Source organism: Torulaspora globosa, chromosome 1, assembly GCF_014133895.1.
Source record: "Torulaspora globosa chromosome 1, complete sequence".
NCBI lineage: Eukaryota > Fungi > Ascomycota > Saccharomycetes > Saccharomycetales > Saccharomycetaceae > Torulaspora > Torulaspora globosa.
The window spans coordinates 1,587,720-1,606,510 of NC_050727.1; the positions used below are offsets into that span (position 1 = coordinate 1,587,720).

The window sequence follows — 18,791 nt, forward strand, 5'->3', positions numbered from 1 at the left end:
TGTGTTTGATCTTATCTTTGCTTAGTTTCTTAGCTCCAAACGAGATCTCCAGCGATGGTTACAGCTTCTCAAGTTTACAGATCCACCAGATCTTCCGCTCCAGAGACTAAAAGCTTCGAAGAAGTGGTTATTCAAGGTTTGGCTAGCGATGGTGGTTTGTTCATCCCACCAACTATCCCACAAGTTTCTCAGGAGATTCTCTTTAGCAAGTGGTCGAAACTCTCCTTCCAAGATCTCGCTTTCGAGATCATGAGATTGTACGTTGCTCAGGATGAAATTCCTGATGCTGATTTGAAAGATTTGATCCAAAGATCGTACTCCACATTCCGTGCCTCTGACGTTACGCCGTTGGCCAAGAATGTTACTGGTGATAAGGAGAATCTACATATTTTGGAACTTTTCCACGGACCAACTTACGCCTTTAAGGACGTGGCCCTACAGTTTTTGGGTAACCTGTTTGAGTATTTCCTGCAAAAGACTAACAAAGACTTGCCCCAAGAGCAGAGAAAGAAGATTACTGTGGTGGGAGCCACTTCCGGTGACACTGGGTCTGCTGCCATCTACGGTTTAAGAGGTAAGAAGGACATTTCTGTTTTCATCCTGTATCCAACTGGTAGAATCTCACCGATTCAAGAGGAACAAATGACAACCGTTCCAGATAAGAATGTGCAGACGTTGTCTGTCAAGGGGACTTTCGACAACTGTCAGGACATTGTGAAGGCTATTTTTGGTGATAAAGATTTTAACTCTAGACACAACGTCGGTGCCGTCAACTCCATTAACTGGGCTAGAATTTTGGCTCAAATGACTTACTACTTCTATTCATACTTCCAAGCAACTGGCGGCGAGGCCGATAAAGTCAAATTCGTTGTCCCAAGTGGTAACTTCGGTGACATCTTGGCAGGTTATTTCGCTAAGAAAATGGGTTTGCCAATTGAGAAACTAGTTATCGCCACAAATGAGAACGACATTCTAGATCGATTCTTGAAGTCCGGTACTTATGAACGTTCTGATAAAGTTGCCGCCACCCTATCGCCAGCCATGGATATCTTGATATCTTCGAACTTCGAAAGACTACTCTGGTATCTAGCTTACGAGAACTTGACAAGCCACGATGCTTTGAAAGCTGGGGATATCTGTAACACCTGGTTCCAAGAGCTGAAGACTAAGGGCAGCTTTACCGTGGACAAAGTCGTTATTGAAGGAGCGCTAAAGGACTTCTCCTCGGAGAGAGTTTCTAATGCTGAAACTACGGCCACCATCAAGAAAATGTATCAAGATTCTCAACGCCCAGAGAAGTATATCCTTGATCCTCACACTGCTGTCGGTGTCTGTGCTACTGAAAGATTGATTGCTTCAGACGACGATTCATCTCTGCATTACATTTCTCTCTCTACCGCTCACCCAGCTAAGTTTGCCGATGCCGTCAACGACGCTTTGGCCTCCTACAGTGATTACTCTTTCGAGAAGGATGTGTTGCCCGAGGAGCTAAAGAAGTTGGGAAACCTGGAGAAGAAGATCAAACTAGTGGAAAAAGCTGATACAGAGTTAGTTAAAACTGTCATCGAGGAGGAGCTTGCAAAGATGGGATTGTGAATTTTTGAGTAAAACAACTAATATAAGTTCGCACTTTTATAAACCGTAATGACCTTCAACACTATGTTCCATCGCATTTGTCGTCACTTATTGTGTCCAATTTCAGTTCGCCGGAACTATTTATTCTAACTTCGTAGCCTGCGGTAGACAAAGCTTCCTCCTGAACTACTTTCTTCGCTTCAAGCTTAGCAACGAAATCTTGGTTGGGAGCATTATCTTTTAGCAGAAACTTGATGCATATCACACTTCTCTCCTTAATAAATGGATCATTATCATCTATTGTGCAATTAGAAAGAATCAGTTCTAAGCCGCCTAATTCCCGTACTTTATCCTGAACGTCCCGTCTATTGTGAATGAGCGTAGTCAGTATTTCAATGATCAATAATTTGCATTCTGGAAAATTTGTCGCTTTTATGTGAAAGTTGCTGTAATCAATTCTCTTGGAAAGTAGCTGCTCATCAGTAAGTTCACTTCCCAGGCCATCGGTCGTCTTCAGTCCCTTGATGGTGCCATTGGGGTTCTTGTAAAAGTTAATGCGAACCAGGTTGTTCTGCAAGGCTCTCAGTAATCTAATTAGAATCTCTAAGGCACCATATGACAGAAGAAATTTTTGAACATGATCATATTGGGCCAGGGTAGACATTATGTCCATCGTCATAGTAAGCTTATTGTGTAAGATAATTGCCTCCTGCTCATCTGTAGCTTTCTTCTCCAAGTATGATACAGTAGATTGGGCGGCCCTTTCAAATATTGGAAAGCACCAAGTCATCAATACAGTAAGTGTAAACTTGTCCCACCTTTCACTACTTGTTACCACAAGTCGTAGACATTTCAGCACATCAAAAAACACGTCAGCATTCTCCCTCTCGCATTGAACTAAATAGTGACCAAACGATTCATTAGCAGCAAGCCTAGCGAATGTTTTCAATAAAACCGCATCCAGCGAGGTGATCTCGTACTTCTCTTCATCGGCATTCACCTTACCTAGGCCCTTGAGTATGACGGAGTGATGTCTGGCGACGCCTCCAAGTATGTTGTCATGTATTATTTTGCTACAAGACGTCTGCCTGAAGAAAGCATACAGGAAGTCTTCGCTGGCAGTTAAATTCAAAAACAGCGTGCAATAGCAGTAAGAGAGCTTTTGATCGTTGATAAGATGCTCAGTTGGATACTCCAGAAAACGCATCAATGGTTCCAAAGCCATATTTTCATATGCAGTCATGTCTTTGGTGATATTATGCAAAAAGCCTGTAGTAATAGTGTAGTAGGAGATCAACATTTCATCAATGTTGGGATTCAGTTGTGCGATTCGCAAAAACGTCACAGTACACTCATCCAGAAATTTCATCTGCCGTGGAAACGGCAGATCACAGGCTGACATGTTCCTCAGTAATAGTGTGAGGCCTCTCAGTGTTCGCACGTAGATAAAGCTTGTCTCTTGATCACTCATTACCATGCCAGCAACTTCCCTAGCTTTTCCAATTGCAACTTTAAATCTGCTCCATAGCTCCTCAGATGAGGCCAGTTCCATCCGGAAGCTTTCGTCCTTGGCTGATATCTGCACTATTTCACCCAGATGACCCAATAAGCCATTGTAAGCATCAATATTAGTCGGACTGGTCCGTAACGTCGCCTCAAAGGTTAACAGTAGCTGCCGTACAGAGCTCACGGCTTCGCTAGGCATTTGGTGGTGTCGATATTGAGTATTTTATCGTCTTTTGCGTCTGCTCATCGCTTGAATTTTTAATTCAAACAGTGGAAAGGCTACATAATGCTCAGCTTCGATTGAAGCTAAGCAGCTCTCGATGTAATCTTGGTATTTAAAAGGTCTATACTAATTCTTCATCATCCGAATCTTCAACTTTCTGTTCTAGAGGTAGATTCTTTACTTTCTCGTCGAATCCCGTCCAAGCTTCCTCTTCATCAGAAGCGGCCGACATATCTTGGTCCGAATCTTCATCGCCGCCACCGTCAAGTCGAACTTCTTCGTCGAGATGCTCTGAGGGCGCTGTTGCACTTGTATTAGTGATGAAGTTACATGCATATTTGTTCTTCGTTGAGGCACTTACGACGTCTCTCGCTACTCTGCCTATGAACCTCTGTATCGATCTGGTTGCTGTGCCGAACTCATGTTTTCTTGCGTAAATGTAGCTTCCATGGGCTGATAGTAGGGCTTTGATCCACAGCAGATTGAACTCAATATGGCGGGACTCCATGGCTAAATCACCAATGAACTTGAGCACACGAGCGAGATATACGACAGGCAGCCTGGCGCTGACAAGAGATATCTCCGATACCGGAATTGTCTCATAGATCTTGTGAATCAAATATTCTTCGTTTAATCTGAATGCCATGACAAAGGCGTTCAAATACTCTTTCTCTTGTAATGCGTTCAAAGTCGTTTGAGGAGTGACATCGACGTCCAAATCGAATGGATCAAATACGAAAGAGTCGTCCACGGAATAAATTAGCAAACCCTCCGTCGAAGCGGCGGCGAAGGCATTTGCTGTTGGTGAGAACTGTACGGAAGTCACCTTTATTTCGGGTCTGATTCTTCTCGTGGATAAATCGCCGCCTCTTCTTGAACCAGGAAGTGTGTTGTCTATGCGGTCCTCTAAGTCTGAATTATCTCCGTCCTCGTCAATCAGATCGAGAGAGCCAGCTTCTGTCATTCTACTGCTATTCAGGAACTCCATAGTACCATTTAACGTCATATTTCTTGAGACGACGAATCTTTTCAGCAGCACTTCGTTAGGAATATCGTAAAGACAAATGGAATTGTTGTTACCGCCAGCTACGATGGCCCGGCCGTCAAAACTGTAGTTAATCGTAGTGAAATGTTTAGATCTTTCTGAGTTCTTTGCTGTAAATCTATCCTCGAGATGTCTGCCTGAGATGATGTCTCTTCTACAATCAATATTGCCCACTTGCTTACCACTTTCGATGTCGAATATTGAGATCTGTCCTTTCAAGGTTGACACGGCGACTTGCTTACCGTCAGGCCTAGTCGTTAGAGCCAAGACGTCCGAATAAACTTCAATCGGTTCCACTTGTTGAGATCTACCAAATATGGACCATATCCTGATAGTCTTATCCCAAGAGGCAGAGGCCAACACGCTATTTTCCTGGCTGAACGATAGGCAGGAGACGGGGCCCTCATGTCCTGATAAGGAGTCCAACAATTGAGCAGTCTGAACAGACCAGACGTGAATGTCGAAGCTGTCGATGGAGCCCGCACAAACACATTCACCAGATGGATCCACCGCCAGACAGCTGAACTGTATTCTCTCCGCAGCAGTGAATACTCTGAAATTACGATACCTTATGAGATCCCAGGCTCTGACTGTACCATCTAAAGAACAGGAAAACAGAACCTGGCCTTTCTTCGCAAACTGAACAGCAGTGACTGAAGATGTGTGTCCTTCCAGCGTAACCAAACAAAATCCTGATACAACGTCCCAAACTTTGATTTTACCATCCTCAGCTGCTGTGACCACTCTCGAGCCGTCTGGCGAATAGGCCAACCCATTCAGCGAGTCGAAATGCCCCTGCTGCTTTAAAATGTACGATTCTGACTGCCACTCATATACCAACAGCTGCCCCAGCTTACTAGAGCCAAAAGCAAGCCATTCTCCCGAAGAATTTATACTCACTGTGTTGATTGGATTTTGGCCCATAGAGAGCTGCTGGATGAGCGTAAAATCAGGCAACTCATAAAGTCGGAACTCACCATTGTTAAACCCCACAACCAAGATATTGGACTGCGGGTGGAAAGTAACGCATTTGACCTTGTTCTGTTCGTTATGAAAAAAGTGCTTCTGGGTAATTCTCCAGCTGTACTTCGAGAGGTCTTCCTCGTCCTCAGGATCTTTAGGAGCGTATTCCCATTTGAACAACGCACCATCCTTGCTGACGGTATATATCTTCTCCTGGTCTGCGCTGAAAAACGCACCCAGAACGACCTCTCTATGACCCGCAAACGTGGTAGACGCCAGATCCTTATCCTCAGAGTCGACAGACCATATTCTCGCCGTCAAATCCTTTGAACTAGTTATGATAAATCTGGAGTCCTGGGACCACGTAAGCGACACGATGTCTTGGAAATGGCCAGCCTGGACACGATAGCGAACGAACGGCGCAAACTGGCGGTCTTCCCCGGCCTCAGGAGTCCTCCAAATCTGCAGAAATCTGCCTGTCGCCAGGGCACACAGCTTTCCATCAGGACTGAATTTGATGCTGTAACAACGCTCTTTAAAATTGAAATGGTGCAGCACGCTTCTCGTCTTGAAATTCACTAAAATCGCACGACCATCTTCATCTACAGAGATCAGAAGCGTACCCTGTCCGTTCAAATCTAGCGTTGCAACATTTTTCCTGTGCTCATACTCGAAAGTAAACGATTTATTGTTGACCAGGTCAAACACTGAAACTCTATTGCCAACTGGCGACAGCAATTGCCTTCCGTCGTGCGAGAAAACGATATTTCCCTGCCTGTAAACAGTACCCAATAGATTCGAGAACTTAAAATCAGACTTCATGGCACTATCGGACCGCTGCTGCTCGACTATCAATCAAACTTTGGTTAGTCTAGCCTGTCTCTTTTTCACCATCTCATCTCATCATAGAGTGAAAAAAAATTTTACATACGTAATAGCCATTAAAGCAGCAAAGTGGGCTATTGGCAATAGAAGAGCCATTGGCACGGTACGATGAGCCAAGCGAATGCTAAGCTGTCCAGTAGAGTCATGAACATGAAGTTCATGAAGTTCTCGCAGCCGGAGAGGCCGAATGGCGACGACAAAAAGCCAGGCGAAGAGCCAAAGCAATCGGCTGTACCAGACAATTCGCGGTGGGAATTGAAGAGCCTGCCAAGGACGAAGAAGCTCCGGAAGAAGACTATACTGCCCAGGAGGAGGATGAATGTCCGAAGCGACGTCAGTATCACAGATGTGAAGCGGGAAAGCAACCCGATCGTGAGAGGCAGGAGGACAGTGGGCGAAGCAGACCACAGCGACTCAACCAAAAGGTCTAGCGAAGGCACGGAAGATGACGATTATGACCTAGACAAGATACTGAAGCAGGTCAAAACCCCGCGTTGAGCACGGCCTCCCTAGCGGCAGAATTGATATGTTTGAACCTGTCAGGCCCGAGGTGCGCGCCGTTGAACCAGCGGACCACGACGACCATGACGTTCCAAACGTCCATGATAGTGATCAGATGCAGCATTCGGGACCCGGCAGCGGTCTCGCCGTCGTCGTCGGAGTCCTGGAAGATGATCTCTCGCTTGTCGTCCTGCAACCGCTGCTTTATTCGCCAGGCACACATCGCGTGGCTGCCCTTCCTAATCTTGGAGTCGGTCTTCAACGTCTCCAGACGCTGGAACGCCTCGGTCTCAGAGCTCACTCTGGTTGCGAACCCCATGAACGTGGAACCGCGGTCCGTGATCGGCTGCGACGCATACCAGTGCTCAAAAGGGTCCGTTGGCAGCACAACTTTCTCGACGGCGCGGTCGTTCTGCTCGGGCTCCGTGTACAGCACCCTGTCCAGCTCTGTGAGAAAATCGAACACACATACGGCATTACGTCCGTTCTGGTAGAAAGCAGAGTCCATCACCTCCTGGAACAGATGCAGCAGAAACTTCGCGTCGTGTGAAACCAGCCGGGAATCGTCATCAAACCGCAATTCCATCACCCTGGGGCTGCTTTTCGAAGGGTAGTCCGCTGGAAACGATATCTGAACCGTGACATACTCATGTTGCGGCACCTTGATAGACACAATTGTCGAATCCGCCGTGTGAACGGTCATGTACCCCGGGTATATAGCGTCAATAGACTCCAGCTCCTGCAGCAACTCCTCATGATCAGCGTTCATCGCTCGCAATGGCTCCTTCTTGCAGCTCATCGAGTAGTGTACTCCAGCTGAAAAGTTTTTTCCCTGCTACAAGAGGCCAACAGCACTCTCAACCACAAGCCACGCACACACAGCGATGGCCACGACTTTTGACGCCTGCAAGGACCGCGGGAACGCCTGTTTCCGCAGCCAGGACTACACGGGAGCACTGGTCTGGTACGACAAATGCGTTAGCACGGACCCTGCCAGCCCGGTGGCCCACAGCAACCGAGCCATCTGTCTGATCAAGCTGGGACGCGGTCTCGAGGCCCAGGCTGCCTGCCAGGAGGGCCTGGAGCGGCTCCAGCCGCTCCCAGCGACGCCCGAGCTCCACAAGATCCGCCAAAAGCTGCTCTACCGGCTGCAGCTCGCTCAGCAGCTGCTTCCGCAGCAGGAATGGCACGAAATACCCATCCGGCAGCTAGACGAGCTGCCAGCGGAGCTGGCAGCACTCTAGCGCCGCAGCGGCTGTCTGGAGCTCGGCGGCTAAATCGGCTGCCCTGTTGGTATACTTGTCACCCACGACGAGCCGCTGGTCGTCGCCACGACAACTGCAGCGCCGATGAGCTGCGTGCTGGCGGCTGCCTGCAATGGCTCATGGGCCTGCTCGAGCGGGCCAGCAGCGTTGCCGTTGGATAGCGGGCCGCCAGGGAGCTCTCCGCTCTGGAAAAGGGATGCCACATGGCTGCAAAAAAGGTGCAAACCGACGCCAGACCCAGCGACAGACCCGGGACCCGCAACCTGCTCTCTCGGCGGTTGCGAGCTCTTATATAGACTGTTTAGACAGAGTGCCTCTTACAGCCGAGGGTCTCTTCTAAGCGAGCATTATTAAGAGCTATCCCTGAAGCGAAAAACAACTCACTTTATGAACAAGAGACAAGCCAAAGAGGGCATAGCAAGACTCGATTTCGACTACTAGGATGAGATTGAGGGTTCATGTGGCGCTGCTGGCGCTTATTAGCCTGTGTTGGGCGCATGGAGACATGGAAATGGAGATGAGCGGTGGCGACAATGGGATGGCGTCGATGATGGGCAGCAATGAGACTCTGGTGCCGGTTCCGCACGAGCCTAAGCATCTACACGGTTTGCCTATCCTGCAGCGACCCGATCTGACTGCGGCGGAAAGACTTTACTGGACGGAATACAACACTACGACGTTTTTCAACACGGAGCTTGGCAACAGGGCAGCCTTGAAGTACCATGCGGGGAGTCTGTTGGTGAGCGCAGTGTTCGTGTATCCGGTTTGTTTGGCACTTAATAGCATCGGTTCTTCGTGGTTTTTGCCCCTGCTGTTTGTGAATCTGGTGTTGACTCTGTCGTCATTGTTGGCGCTGAGTGTGTTTTCGACAAGCTTCCCGTACGACTGGTATCCGAAGAACGCCTACAGGGCGACCTCGTGGATCCTGCTGGTGCTGGTGGTGGTTCACTTTGCCGCGGCGGTGATATGCCAGGCATCGAAGTGGTTTATCGGAGGCGATGCAGAGATTGAGCAGAATTTTTTCATTCCGCTGGAGTACTACAATGAGGAGGGATCTTCGACGCCGCAGACTAACAACGAGGAGTCACGGCTGGAGAACGACCATACCGAGTCGACGCAGAGGGCTGACGCTGGTAACAAGGACTCGATCGACCTGGAGAGTCGGTCGTTTTCGGGCACTTTTAAGTCGATGAGCTCTGTGAAGCGCGATTCGTTGCTGAATAAAGTGTTCTCCAATGGGTTGATCCAGTGCTTCGCTAGCAAGTTCGGTACGTTTGCATCGCTTGTCTTTAGCGTGCTCAATTACCCGTTGTTGATGTATCTTTTCATCGACGTTACGATGGGCATCGCCGTAGGTAATTTACTTGGTAAGGGCGCTCGTATCTTCAATCTGCTGGCCCACTGGATCAAGGGCGGCGTCTTCATCTGTCTCGGGCTCGTATCACTGGCAAGATATTGCGGGTTTGGCAGACACAATGGTTGGGCCTGGAACAAAGTGATCATTACCAAGAAACAGTTCGCTCGCAAGAACCCTACCTGGATCCGCAGAATGCTTACTCCTAAAGGTATGATTACAATGGAGGGCATCGAATCGTTCTTGATCTTCTTCTACGGCTCGACAAACATCTTCCTCGAGCATTTGGCCGCTCCGGGCGGCCCTTGGTCGGCTAAGGATCTGCAGCACGTCTCGATTGCCTTCATGTATATCGGCTCTGGGCTGTGCGGTTTGCTTTCGGAGATAAAACTTAATGACTGGAAGTTTAACCACGCCCTGCAGCACTCGGATGAGGTCGCTGAGGAAGATGTGTATGCTGGTTCTCCCGGCTACTCGCCAAACCCATTCCCAACATTTACTATTTTTTGGACAGGTATCCTGATGTCGCAGCATGCTCAAGCCTCGGAGACTTCCACCACAATTCATGTGCAATGGGGGTATCTGCTCTCGTATGGCTCTTTCTTCAGACTGCTGACTTTTGTGCTATTGTTTTTGGTCCCAAACAAGAACTACGAACCTTCCAAACCCTTCACTGAACTCATTACCTCGTTTTGCCTGCTTTGCGGCGGTTTGATTTTCATGGAATCCACTGATCAGGTTATAGAAGCCATGGAATATCGCGGGTTCACGCCAATGTTTAGTTTCAACATCAGCGTCGGGTTCATCACTCTGGTGATGGCATGGGAAATGTCCCTCTTCCTCTGGAAAAACTGGCTGCAGAGACGTCAACACCGAATCAATTGATCACTTGTGCTCTGGACAGCTGCCGCTACGATAGAAGAGCTTCCTCATTCGCTAAATTTGTCCTCAAACCAAAGGCTTGCATTCTTCACCATTAATTAGAATATTTTGTAGTTCCAATATTAGCAAGCTCTATTTTTTTTTACCTTACAACCATATTTATGCTTTGTACAGTTTAGACCACATTGACAGCTATTGCTAACTTTCAAAACACAATCAGATATGCTTAATGTCAAACAAATCACCGGGCGTATAGCCCCTTAAGCGAGTAGAAATGTGCCAATTGATGCTCTGTCAGTTTCCTCTGGAACTAAACGACGCTCTGGAATAAACTATAAAAGAGTGCTCTCTCGCAGCTTTGCCTGTTAGGATGGCTCTGGCGGCCGCAGCAGCGCACAATGGTATCTACAACCGAAGCATTGATCAGCAAGTACCAGGAACTGTTCAGGAAAACCACAGAGCACCCGCTAACGAAGGAGCTATGCCAAGGAACCCTTCCTGACAGAACCCTTTACATATACTTGGCGCAGGACCTGCTGTTTTTCCAGTCGGGCATGAGAGGCATGTGCAATACTGCCTCGATGGCCCCGGATACCGAAAGTCTGATCACACTGGCCAAGCAGATCGGGTTCTTCGCCAACGCCGAGAACACCTACTTCCACGACTGTCTGAAACTACTGGAACCCGCTGTCACTGAGCAGGAGCGCAAGTTCTACCTGAGCGACTACTTACCAGAAGTCAAGGTCTACATGGATCTGCTCCAAGAAAAGAGGGCCAGGCGCGATCTCTACAGGTACCCGCAGCTGATCACCGCGATGTGGATCGCAGAGCTCGTCTACTGGAAATGGGCCCACGATCTGCCAAGAAAGCCCAACCTGCACTGGAAACACCAGAAATGGATCGACCTACACGACGGCGAGCGGTTCGAGACCTGGCTCGAGTTCCTACGGAAGGAGACAGACAAGCTCAAGATCGAGGAAGTCGAAGATATGTTTAAAAAGACGCTGCAACTAGAGTACGACTTCTTTCAAAGTTGCTATACAGCCTAAGTACGAATTCAAATACGTATATACTGAAACGCTAGATATACTAGTAGTAGTAGCAGTAGTAGTCCGATATGGTCATCTCTATTACACTAATAATTCAACAATTAATTGGCACTATGGCCGAGTGGTTAAGGCGAGAGACTCGAATGGTATAAAATTCGGATATCTCTTGGGCTCTGCCCGCGCTGGTTCAAATCCTGCTGGTGTCGATTTAATTTTTTTTACTCTACTAACAATTACGTATATATATAACAATGGAAAAAATTGCCCATCATCTGTAGTGTGTCGTAGTCAAGGGCTGAAGCCAGTAGACTCCTATTGCACGTCGTATGGTGCGCATCAGGACCAAGAGAAGCCGCCCTGCGCCGGAAGGGTTCGGCAGGATCGAGCCGACGCTCAGAGAGTTCGATCTGCAGCTGAGAGCGGCCGAGCACTCCCGCAGCTCGAAGATGCGCTCCAAGGCCAACGAGCCGCTCTGGGAGATCATGCGGATCCACCACGAGAGATCGCGGTACGTCTACAGTCTGTTCTACCGCCGAAAGGCTATCTCCCGCGAGCTGTACCAGTGGCTGCTGCAGGAGAAATACGCGGACCAGCTGCTGATCGCGAAGTGGAAGAAGCAGGGCTACGAGAAGCTGTGCTGTCTGCGATGCATTCAGACCACCGAGTCCGCGGACGGCACTACCTGCATATGTCGAGTGCCAAGAGCGCAGCTCGAGAACGACGCCCGCGAGACCGGCAGAGCCGTCACTTTCAAGCAGTGCGTGCACTGCGGATGTCGAGGCTGCGCCAGCAGCGACTGAGCCAACGCAATTGAGCCAGCCGGAGTAGCGAGACCCGTCAGACTGCTCCTGTCTTGTTGGGCCCAAGGCGTGAGGCATCGAGACGCGACGCGTCTCGATGCAAACGCCAAAAGTTTCGTGTCTCAGCTGTAGATGAAGAGTACTAAAATTGTCAAGGCAGCATTGGTACGTTGGTTGGCGATATATATCAGGGTGGCATCGTCGAGAGCTGGTGGTATTTAGGCTGAGATCGGTGGGCAGCTGTTTGAGAACGGGATGCCTGAAGAGACAAGATATGGTGTGCGGTCCGTGGTGGGTGTTGGAGAGACTGGCTGTGGGAGAAAGAGGAGCAATGAGAGTGTTGTGACGCCGCCGAATTCTACGGTGAGGAAAGGTTCGGGTGGGACTTCGAAAGCGCCGCTTTCGCCCGATCTATCGTCGCCTATCGCCTGTACGAGGGCTAAGAAACAAAAGACGGACGGAACACGTTCTAGTGGTATCGTGACTTTGGAGGAGCTGTTGCAGTCCCTGAAGAGAAGAAGAGATAACGGGGAAATGGGCCAAAAACCGCCGTACTCATACGCAACGTTGATCGGGCTGGCGATCCTGCAGTCTCCGGAGGGCAAGCTGACGCTATCGCAGATCTACAGCTGGATTTCGAGCCACTTCCCGTACTATAGGCAGAAGGACGCTGGCTGGCAGAACTCCATCAGACACAATCTGTCGCTGAACGAGGCTTTTGTGAAGACCGAGAAGTCTTGCGACGGAAAGGGCCACTTTTGGGAAGTGAAGTGGGGAGATGAGATGAAGTTCTTCAGGGGCGAGACCTCCTCCTACGAAGAAGTGAGGGAAAAGCTACGGGATATCGATCAGTTTTTCGAATTTGGCACGGGCGATGGGCAGCCTGTTGACGTGACGAATCTGCCCTTCAGAGACGGCGACCAGTCGGATTGCGAAAGTGAATGTGGGAATGCTTTGTTACAGATGAACTCTTCACCCGCGGTAATGCCCTCTCACGCAAAGTTCACGGTGGCTGACTTTGCCGAACCGGATTCGCCGCCGCTGCCTGAGGGACAAAAGAATAACTACAACACTCTGAGCCCGCCCTACTCGTTGAAGAAGTTTCACACAACGCTGGGGCTTCCGAGGGTGCTCTCTGACGACTCGGCAAGCATATTCGGCCCAATCGCAACAACTTCCAGCCAGAACGCATTCATGTCGTCGCATAGCTTCAAGAGATACACCTGCTCGTTCAATTCCAGCTTTGAGGAGGCGTCGCCGTTGGCGGAAAATTACTCAAGTGACACTTTGTTGGATCCGGTTTGCACTGAACGATTAGGCGTCCCAGCGACCGGCCTAGATGGCTCGCGAGACAAGCAACCAGATAACTCAAGCATTCAAAACCAGCAAATGGATATTCTCCGAACTCCTAGCACATCGCAGCAACAAGGCGTCCTGAGAACACCGTGCAGATTCATAACGACGCCGAAGGACGGCAACACCTCGCTGAAAAAATGGCAAACTCCATCACATCTCTTCGAGGATCTGTACTGCTCGCCAATACTCAATGGCTTTGCGGGCACGTCGTCAAATCAGCCGGCAGGCGCAACCGCAACCGAACTGGCTTCTGCCAAGCGAATGCCAGGATATGATGGCGCTCCAGGTCTCAGTAGAACGAAACTCTCTGCCGGTGGATTATTCGGAGTAGATCTCTATTCACTGTGGAAGCGAGCCACGCAGGATCAGGCAGTTTCGATTGCAGACCACAACGCATCGCTCGATGGAGCATTAGAGCTGAGCGCAACAGCTTCTCAAGAAGATACTGAAGTGCAGGATAAGGAAAAAGAGAACAGGAGAAGGAGTTAGAGCTTAAAATGGGTTTAAATAGATTTGTATCAGAAATGGTTGTATCAATTAGACTAACAAAGCAGGGAGCGGTTGCTCTTCAACTGGGGTCTGAAGTGGCGCCAGTCTCTTGTGAACGACAAGAGACCGCTCAATTGGTCTTCTATACTCGCTGTTACTCTTAATTCGTAGTAGCGTTGTCGCGCTTAGCTTGTTAGTTGTAGTTGCTATTAGACTTATGCACTATTCCTTGGAAGAGCAAGAGGTTATTCGGAACCTAGGAAGGTCGAAAGTTTGAGTGGCAAGGCAGAGATTACCAGTACATTCGAAAGCTTTCTTTACTCATCATGAATCAGCGTCTTACCGATGCAAGCGACTTTGCTCAATCAGCCGTCCCGCAGCTAACTCAACTGGATAAGCTACTTAGATGTCATATCTGCAAGGAATTCCTACGAGTACCCGTCCTAACACCATGTGGCCACACATTTTGCTCACTTTGCATCCGCCAGTATCTGCGCCAGGACTCCAAGTGCCCTCTATGCCTTAATGAACTGAGAGAATCTAGCCTGCGAAGCGAATTCCTGATAAATGAGGTTATCGAAGTCTACAAGTCTTTAAGGCCGAACCTACTGAATGTCCTGGTGACTAAATCGCAAACAGAGAGCCCTTTGATCGAGCTGGGATCACATAGTGATGAAGATGATGATATTAAAATCGTTGGAGCCAGAGAAAAGCCATCGTCCAGCGCAAGCAGCTCATTATCCCTTAGGGTATCGAAGCCTCCAGCAAGAGCACAGTCTCTTCTCAAGAATCAGGCAGGCAAAGCCAAGCAGAAAATGGCCCAATGTCCCATTTGCGAGCAATTCTACCCCATAGAGGCCCTAGAAAGGACTCATTTGGATGAGTGTTTGACAATGCAATCGTTGGGTAGTCATCCAAGGCCGGCAGAAAAGGAGAACTCACATGCCCGTAAAGCCTCTCCTTTACCAGTACCTCAGAAGAGGGCTGCTCCTAAGCCAGAGCCCTCTCAGTGTCATGAAGAAAGTGAATCCAATCTGCATGTTGATAAGTACTTGAACTCCGCCGCTACGGTCGACCGACAGAGACTACCGAAAGTTAACTTCACGTCTATGAGCGTGTCTCAGATAAGACAGAAACTGGCTTCCTTGGGCTTACCGGTAAGTGGAACAAGACAGAATATGATTGCCCGTTACGATCACTACGAAATGCTGTGGAATAGCAACTTCTGTGACGCCATCGAACCGGTTGATGAGACCGAACTAAAAAGACAGTTGTTAAGTTGGGAGGCTTCCCGTAATAGCAGCAATGCTTTCGGTTCTGTCAATAGTATCTCATTCATCATGAAACGTGCTAACGGCGGTAAATCTTATCAAAAGCTTCTATCAGACTTCAAGAACGATAAATTTGACAGGAGGTCATGGATCTCATTATTCCACCAAGAATTCAAGGAACTAGTCAGGGAAGCAAGGCGCAAATTAGTAAACAAACGGTCGGCTCAAGCACTGACTGCAAATGGTGAAGAGGCTTTTCAAAGCAGTGCATAATATTTACTTCAATGATAGATGCTTTGATATCCTCTGATGTGCTATGTAGAATGGACGTACTTTATAATTCAGAATACCGGGTGGGTCGCTCCCGCAACCATTTTACATTAAAGCGCTTTAGACCCACCACATCCAGTTTTGCTCTATTTCAACGATAGAGGCCAGGAGACTATCTCTTTTATTCAAAGCTCGTCGTAAATCACAGTGTCCTGGGCTGCCGATGAGATTGACGATTCGTCAGCCGTAGAACCAATAGATGTTTGCTCTGTAACCTCCGTTTCACTGTGAGCAGAGATGGTATTTGCCTGAATGCTAGTTACTGTTTCAGAAGGCTTCATTTCATTTTTGAAGGATATCTCTGCATGCTTCGCCGATTCACTCTCAGCTTTCGCGAATGACCTTGCACTTGTGCTCTTGGTAGATTCATTGGCAATTTCTAGAGGTAACTCTGATGCTGCAGTAATCTTTCGCGAAATATCTGTCGCTTTCATGTGCTTCCATGCCGTGGTGCCTTTTAGGCTCTCCTTTGAAGCCTGGACTTCATTACTAGAAGCCTGAACGGCCGCGGGGATTGGAGATTTGGGAGCTCCACTTATACCTGTGGCTACGACTTCATTGGAACTGACTGGTAGGTCTGGGCTTGAAGAAGAGGGTTTCGTCGTAATTTCGACGTGAAATTTCACCTCTTCACTGTGACTGTTGGTCATGGCATCATCACCGGCCAATTTGGCCTTCTCTTGAGTAGGCTCAACTGCCGAATGCTCATTGTCCTTGCCAGTCTCTAAAGATTCTTCCCCTACAGGAATTGCCACACTGCTCCTTGTGCTGTCCTGCATAGAGGCAATTGATCCCGTAGGCGTTGTCATATCTCGCTCAGCGCTCAAAAGCTCATTTGGTTCTGGGGTTTTCTCTTCAAATAAATCGTAATCGATTTCGGCGCCTGATGGATCCAAGATCTCTAGTCTAAACTCGTCTTCGGTTGTTACAGCTGCATGACCAGGGCCCTCAGATTCAGTGGATGTCATATCCGCTTTTGTTCTACTACTTTGCTCTTCAGTGCCTGAAGATGATTCTTTAGAAGTTGCTTTTGAGGCAGATTGGGTCGTTAAAACACCTGAAGACTTCGATACAGCCTTAGTTACCGAGTTCGTAGTTGCACTACGCAAGTGTGTACTCGACTGCGCTTGTGAGGTTTTTGTTTCTACTTCTTTGACGCTTTGAGCCAAATTAGTTTCGATAATGGCGCCTGATGTGCTCTTCGAGCTTCTATCATTGATTGCCGCTTGATTAATGTCAAGCGGAGCTTCCGCAACCGAAGAAGAAGCTTGAATTGGCCTTTGAGATTTTTCATTGCTTTCATTTTGCCTCTCGACTAAACTCTCCGACGATGTGCTTCTCGTATGAATTTCAGCCCGTTCAGCAGTTTTGACACTCAACGAAGTAATCGAAGTCTTTGTGGGCTTTTGTCCTCCCTCGCTTGCCCATGTACTTGAGGTATGAATGGACATAGCAACTGCAGTGTCAGGACGAAATTGATAAGCAGCAGAAATGACATCTGTTTTCTGAGCACTGTAACTCTGCGAGGAAATTTTGGCGTTATCTAGGTTAGTATTCTTTTCAGAGCGCTGGTCCCCAAAGTGGATTAATGAAGAATAGGAGTCTCTATCGGTTACTTTGCTTGCTGTGGCTGACAGATCTGAAACCTGTTCAGGTTCATTGCTCACCGAGCCTGACACCATTGTGATGACAGAAGAGCTTCCCGCGTAGCCAGCTTGCATGTTTTCGCTACTGCGATGGGGCAAAGATGTACTGGTAACCCAAGATTCGCTCAACCATACATCGTCATCGGTGCCATGAGCCATGTAGTCACCCACAGTATGGCTGTTGAAAGCAGAAGTTTCAACAAATTTCTCTGTTGTATCGAATGCCTGGGTAGTCGTCATCTGACTAACAATATCTCCTACTAACGTGGTTTGTTTCAAGATGTCTATTCCACCACTCGAGCCGTTACGCCTGGCGAGATATTGATGCTTGAGGAACTTATAAGATCTCTCGTGCAGGTTATATCTGTACGAGAATTGTGCCAGGGATGCGATAACAATAATTAGGATGAAATTAACGAAGAATCTCCATATCTTGCTGCTCAGTGAAGTGGATAAAGCAAAACCTTCAGGAACTCTAATCACATTAACGGTATTGGCCGCAGACACACTGGCGATTAACTTCGAATCAGGCGAAAAGGCAACTCTAGTAATTGCGAATCCGTGGACCTGCTTGAAGATTCTGCCCAAGGAGAAATCCTTCAGCTTGACCAAAGCGATCGAGTTATCATTTCCGGCAATCACGGCGAGCTGATTATTAGCATCGACATCCATCGAAGTGAATCCTTTGAATTTGTTGGTTATAAGCTTGGTCTTCAGCACGGTTGCGCTGCCGCTCTTCAAGCTGATTTTGATCAAAACGACACCTGTGCCCTTCTGCAGGGAAGCCGCGATCAGGACAACATCGTCTGTGAGAAATCTCACCTTTGACAGAATGTAGTTCTTATCAAAATCACTCTTTCTGATGATGAACCTGCCGGTAACGATAGAAATGATCTCTAAAGTAGATGCCGTAATATAACCGATCACCTTACCGTCCGGTGCGAAGTGCATGTCCTTAACATCGTGACCTGTTTCGATCTCATATTTTTCCTCGAGGCTTCTGGGATCAATAATTCTGATCACGGTTGGCACCTTGGAAGACGCAATGGCTCCTACGCTGCCATCTCGCGACATATAGAGCAGCTTAGTGTAATCTTCCGGCGAAACGGACCCGTCAAAGTCAACACTGGCCACAAACCTCAAATGCTCGTTCTCATAGACAAACTTACGTAGATTTCGGTTGCCTCCGCCGCTCTTGATCTTTTCACTATTTTCATTACATCCCATCAGAATAAGGTCGTTCGCAGCATCGAGCGTCGTTGGCGAATCGTCATTAGGGTCCAAAGTAATCTCCCTAAACCTCTTGACAACCTTCTTCTTCTCGAAATCAACCCTCAACACCGTCAACTTGTTGGGAATACCATTGTTCCCTTCACCGCCACCTCCGGCCACCAGCAGCATAGTGTTATTGAGGAACTTCGACCCATAAACAGGATATCCGACATTGTAAGTTGACGACGTGAACTTCATGATTTAACCAACCAGTCTCCCGGGCAATCTAAACTCCAGATATCTTCCTTTTAAGTTGGTCTGTTCAGGCTTCAAGAGTTAGGATCTCTTGTTCAGAAAAATCGTAGAGCTTATACAGACCTTGAGCCATCTTATCAGAGCACAAGGAAGTACGAACGCGACTCAATTGCATCTGAGGTGG

The 18,791-nt window shown here is 48.2% G+C and overlaps 12 protein-coding genes and 1 non-coding gene across 13 annotated transcripts; 9 read left to right on the top strand and 4 right to left on the bottom strand.

The window, feature by feature from the left end:
* Positions 1-54: 54 nt before the first annotated feature.
* On the top strand, positions 55-1,596 carry THR4 (threonine synthase THR4; the record flags this gene model as incomplete). Its single annotated transcript, XM_037281858.1, has 1 exon — positions 55-1,596. The coding sequence occupies one exon, from the start codon at positions 55-57 to the stop codon at positions 1,594-1,596; it is 1,542 nt and encodes a 513-aa protein (XP_037137753.1).
* Positions 1,597-1,657: 61 nt separating this feature from the next.
* Positions 1,658-3,280, bottom strand: CTR86 (Ctr86p; the record flags this gene model as incomplete). Its single annotated transcript, XM_037281859.1, has 1 exon — positions 1,658-3,280. The coding sequence occupies one exon, from the start codon at positions 3,278-3,280 to the stop codon at positions 1,658-1,660; it is 1,623 nt and encodes a 540-aa protein (XP_037137754.1).
* Positions 3,281-3,425: 145 nt separating this feature from the next.
* PWP2 (snoRNA-binding rRNA-processing protein PWP2) lies at positions 3,426-6,134 on the bottom strand (the record flags this gene model as incomplete). Its single annotated transcript, XM_037281860.1, has 1 exon — positions 3,426-6,134. One exon carries the CDS (start codon positions 6,132-6,134, stop codon positions 3,426-3,428), a length of 2,709 nt encoding a protein of 902 aa, XP_037137755.1.
* Positions 6,135-6,305: 171 nt separating this feature from the next.
* On the top strand, positions 6,306-6,695 carry MPP6 (Mpp6p; the record flags this gene model as incomplete). The annotated part of the gene is made up of 1 exon (XM_037281861.1): positions 6,306-6,695. The coding sequence occupies one exon, from the start codon at positions 6,306-6,308 to the stop codon at positions 6,693-6,695; it is 390 nt and encodes a 129-aa protein (XP_037137756.1).
* YIH1 (Yih1p) lies at positions 6,679-7,497 on the bottom strand (the record flags this gene model as incomplete). The annotated part of the gene is made up of 1 exon (XM_037281862.1): positions 6,679-7,497. The coding sequence occupies one exon, from the start codon at positions 7,495-7,497 to the stop codon at positions 6,679-6,681; it is 819 nt and encodes a 272-aa protein (XP_037137757.1).
* Positions 7,498-7,582: 85 nt separating this feature from the next.
* On the top strand, positions 7,583-7,942 carry TAH1 (Tah1p; the record flags this gene model as incomplete). Its single annotated transcript, XM_037281863.1, has 1 exon — positions 7,583-7,942. The coding sequence occupies one exon, from the start codon at positions 7,583-7,585 to the stop codon at positions 7,940-7,942; it is 360 nt and encodes a 119-aa protein (XP_037137758.1).
* Positions 7,943-8,405: 463 nt separating this feature from the next.
* On the top strand, positions 8,406-10,202 carry TVS1 (Tvs1p; the record flags this gene model as incomplete). Its single annotated transcript, XM_037281864.1, has 1 exon — positions 8,406-10,202. The coding sequence occupies one exon, from the start codon at positions 8,406-8,408 to the stop codon at positions 10,200-10,202; it is 1,797 nt and encodes a 598-aa protein (XP_037137759.1).
* A 395-nt stretch (positions 10,203-10,597) lies between these two features.
* HG536_0A09020 (TenA family protein) lies at positions 10,598-11,248 on the top strand (the record flags this gene model as incomplete). The annotated part of the gene is made up of 1 exon (XM_037281865.1): positions 10,598-11,248. The coding sequence occupies one exon, from the start codon at positions 10,598-10,600 to the stop codon at positions 11,246-11,248; it is 651 nt and encodes a 216-aa protein (XP_037137760.1).
* A 107-nt stretch (positions 11,249-11,355) lies between these two features.
* Positions 11,356-11,454, top strand: HG536_0Atrna3S. The gene is given in 2 exon segments: positions 11,356-11,393; positions 11,409-11,454. It is a non-coding gene; the product is annotated as a tRNA-Ser (tRNA).
* Positions 11,455-11,574: 120 nt separating this feature from the next.
* Positions 11,575-12,048, top strand: BUD31 (U2 snRNP complex subunit BUD31; the record flags this gene model as incomplete). Its single annotated transcript, XM_037281866.1, has 1 exon — positions 11,575-12,048. One exon carries the CDS (start codon positions 11,575-11,577, stop codon positions 12,046-12,048), a length of 474 nt encoding a protein of 157 aa, XP_037137761.1.
* Positions 12,049-12,303: 255 nt separating this feature from the next.
* On the top strand, positions 12,304-13,893 carry HCM1 (Hcm1p; the record flags this gene model as incomplete). The annotated part of the gene is made up of 1 exon (XM_037281867.1): positions 12,304-13,893. One exon carries the CDS (start codon positions 12,304-12,306, stop codon positions 13,891-13,893), a length of 1,590 nt encoding a protein of 529 aa, XP_037137762.1.
* A 326-nt stretch (positions 13,894-14,219) lies between these two features.
* RAD18 (E3 ubiquitin-protein ligase RAD18) lies at positions 14,220-15,437 on the top strand (the record flags this gene model as incomplete). The annotated part of the gene is made up of 1 exon (XM_037281868.1): positions 14,220-15,437. One exon carries the CDS (start codon positions 14,220-14,222, stop codon positions 15,435-15,437), a length of 1,218 nt encoding a protein of 405 aa, XP_037137763.1.
* Positions 15,438-15,619: 182 nt separating this feature from the next.
* Positions 15,620-18,610, bottom strand: HG536_0A09060 (uncharacterized protein; the record flags this gene model as incomplete). Its single annotated transcript, XM_037281869.1, has 1 exon — positions 15,620-18,610. The coding sequence occupies one exon, from the start codon at positions 18,608-18,610 to the stop codon at positions 15,620-15,622; it is 2,991 nt and encodes a 996-aa protein (XP_037137764.1).
* Positions 18,611-18,791: the final 181 nt, after the last annotated feature.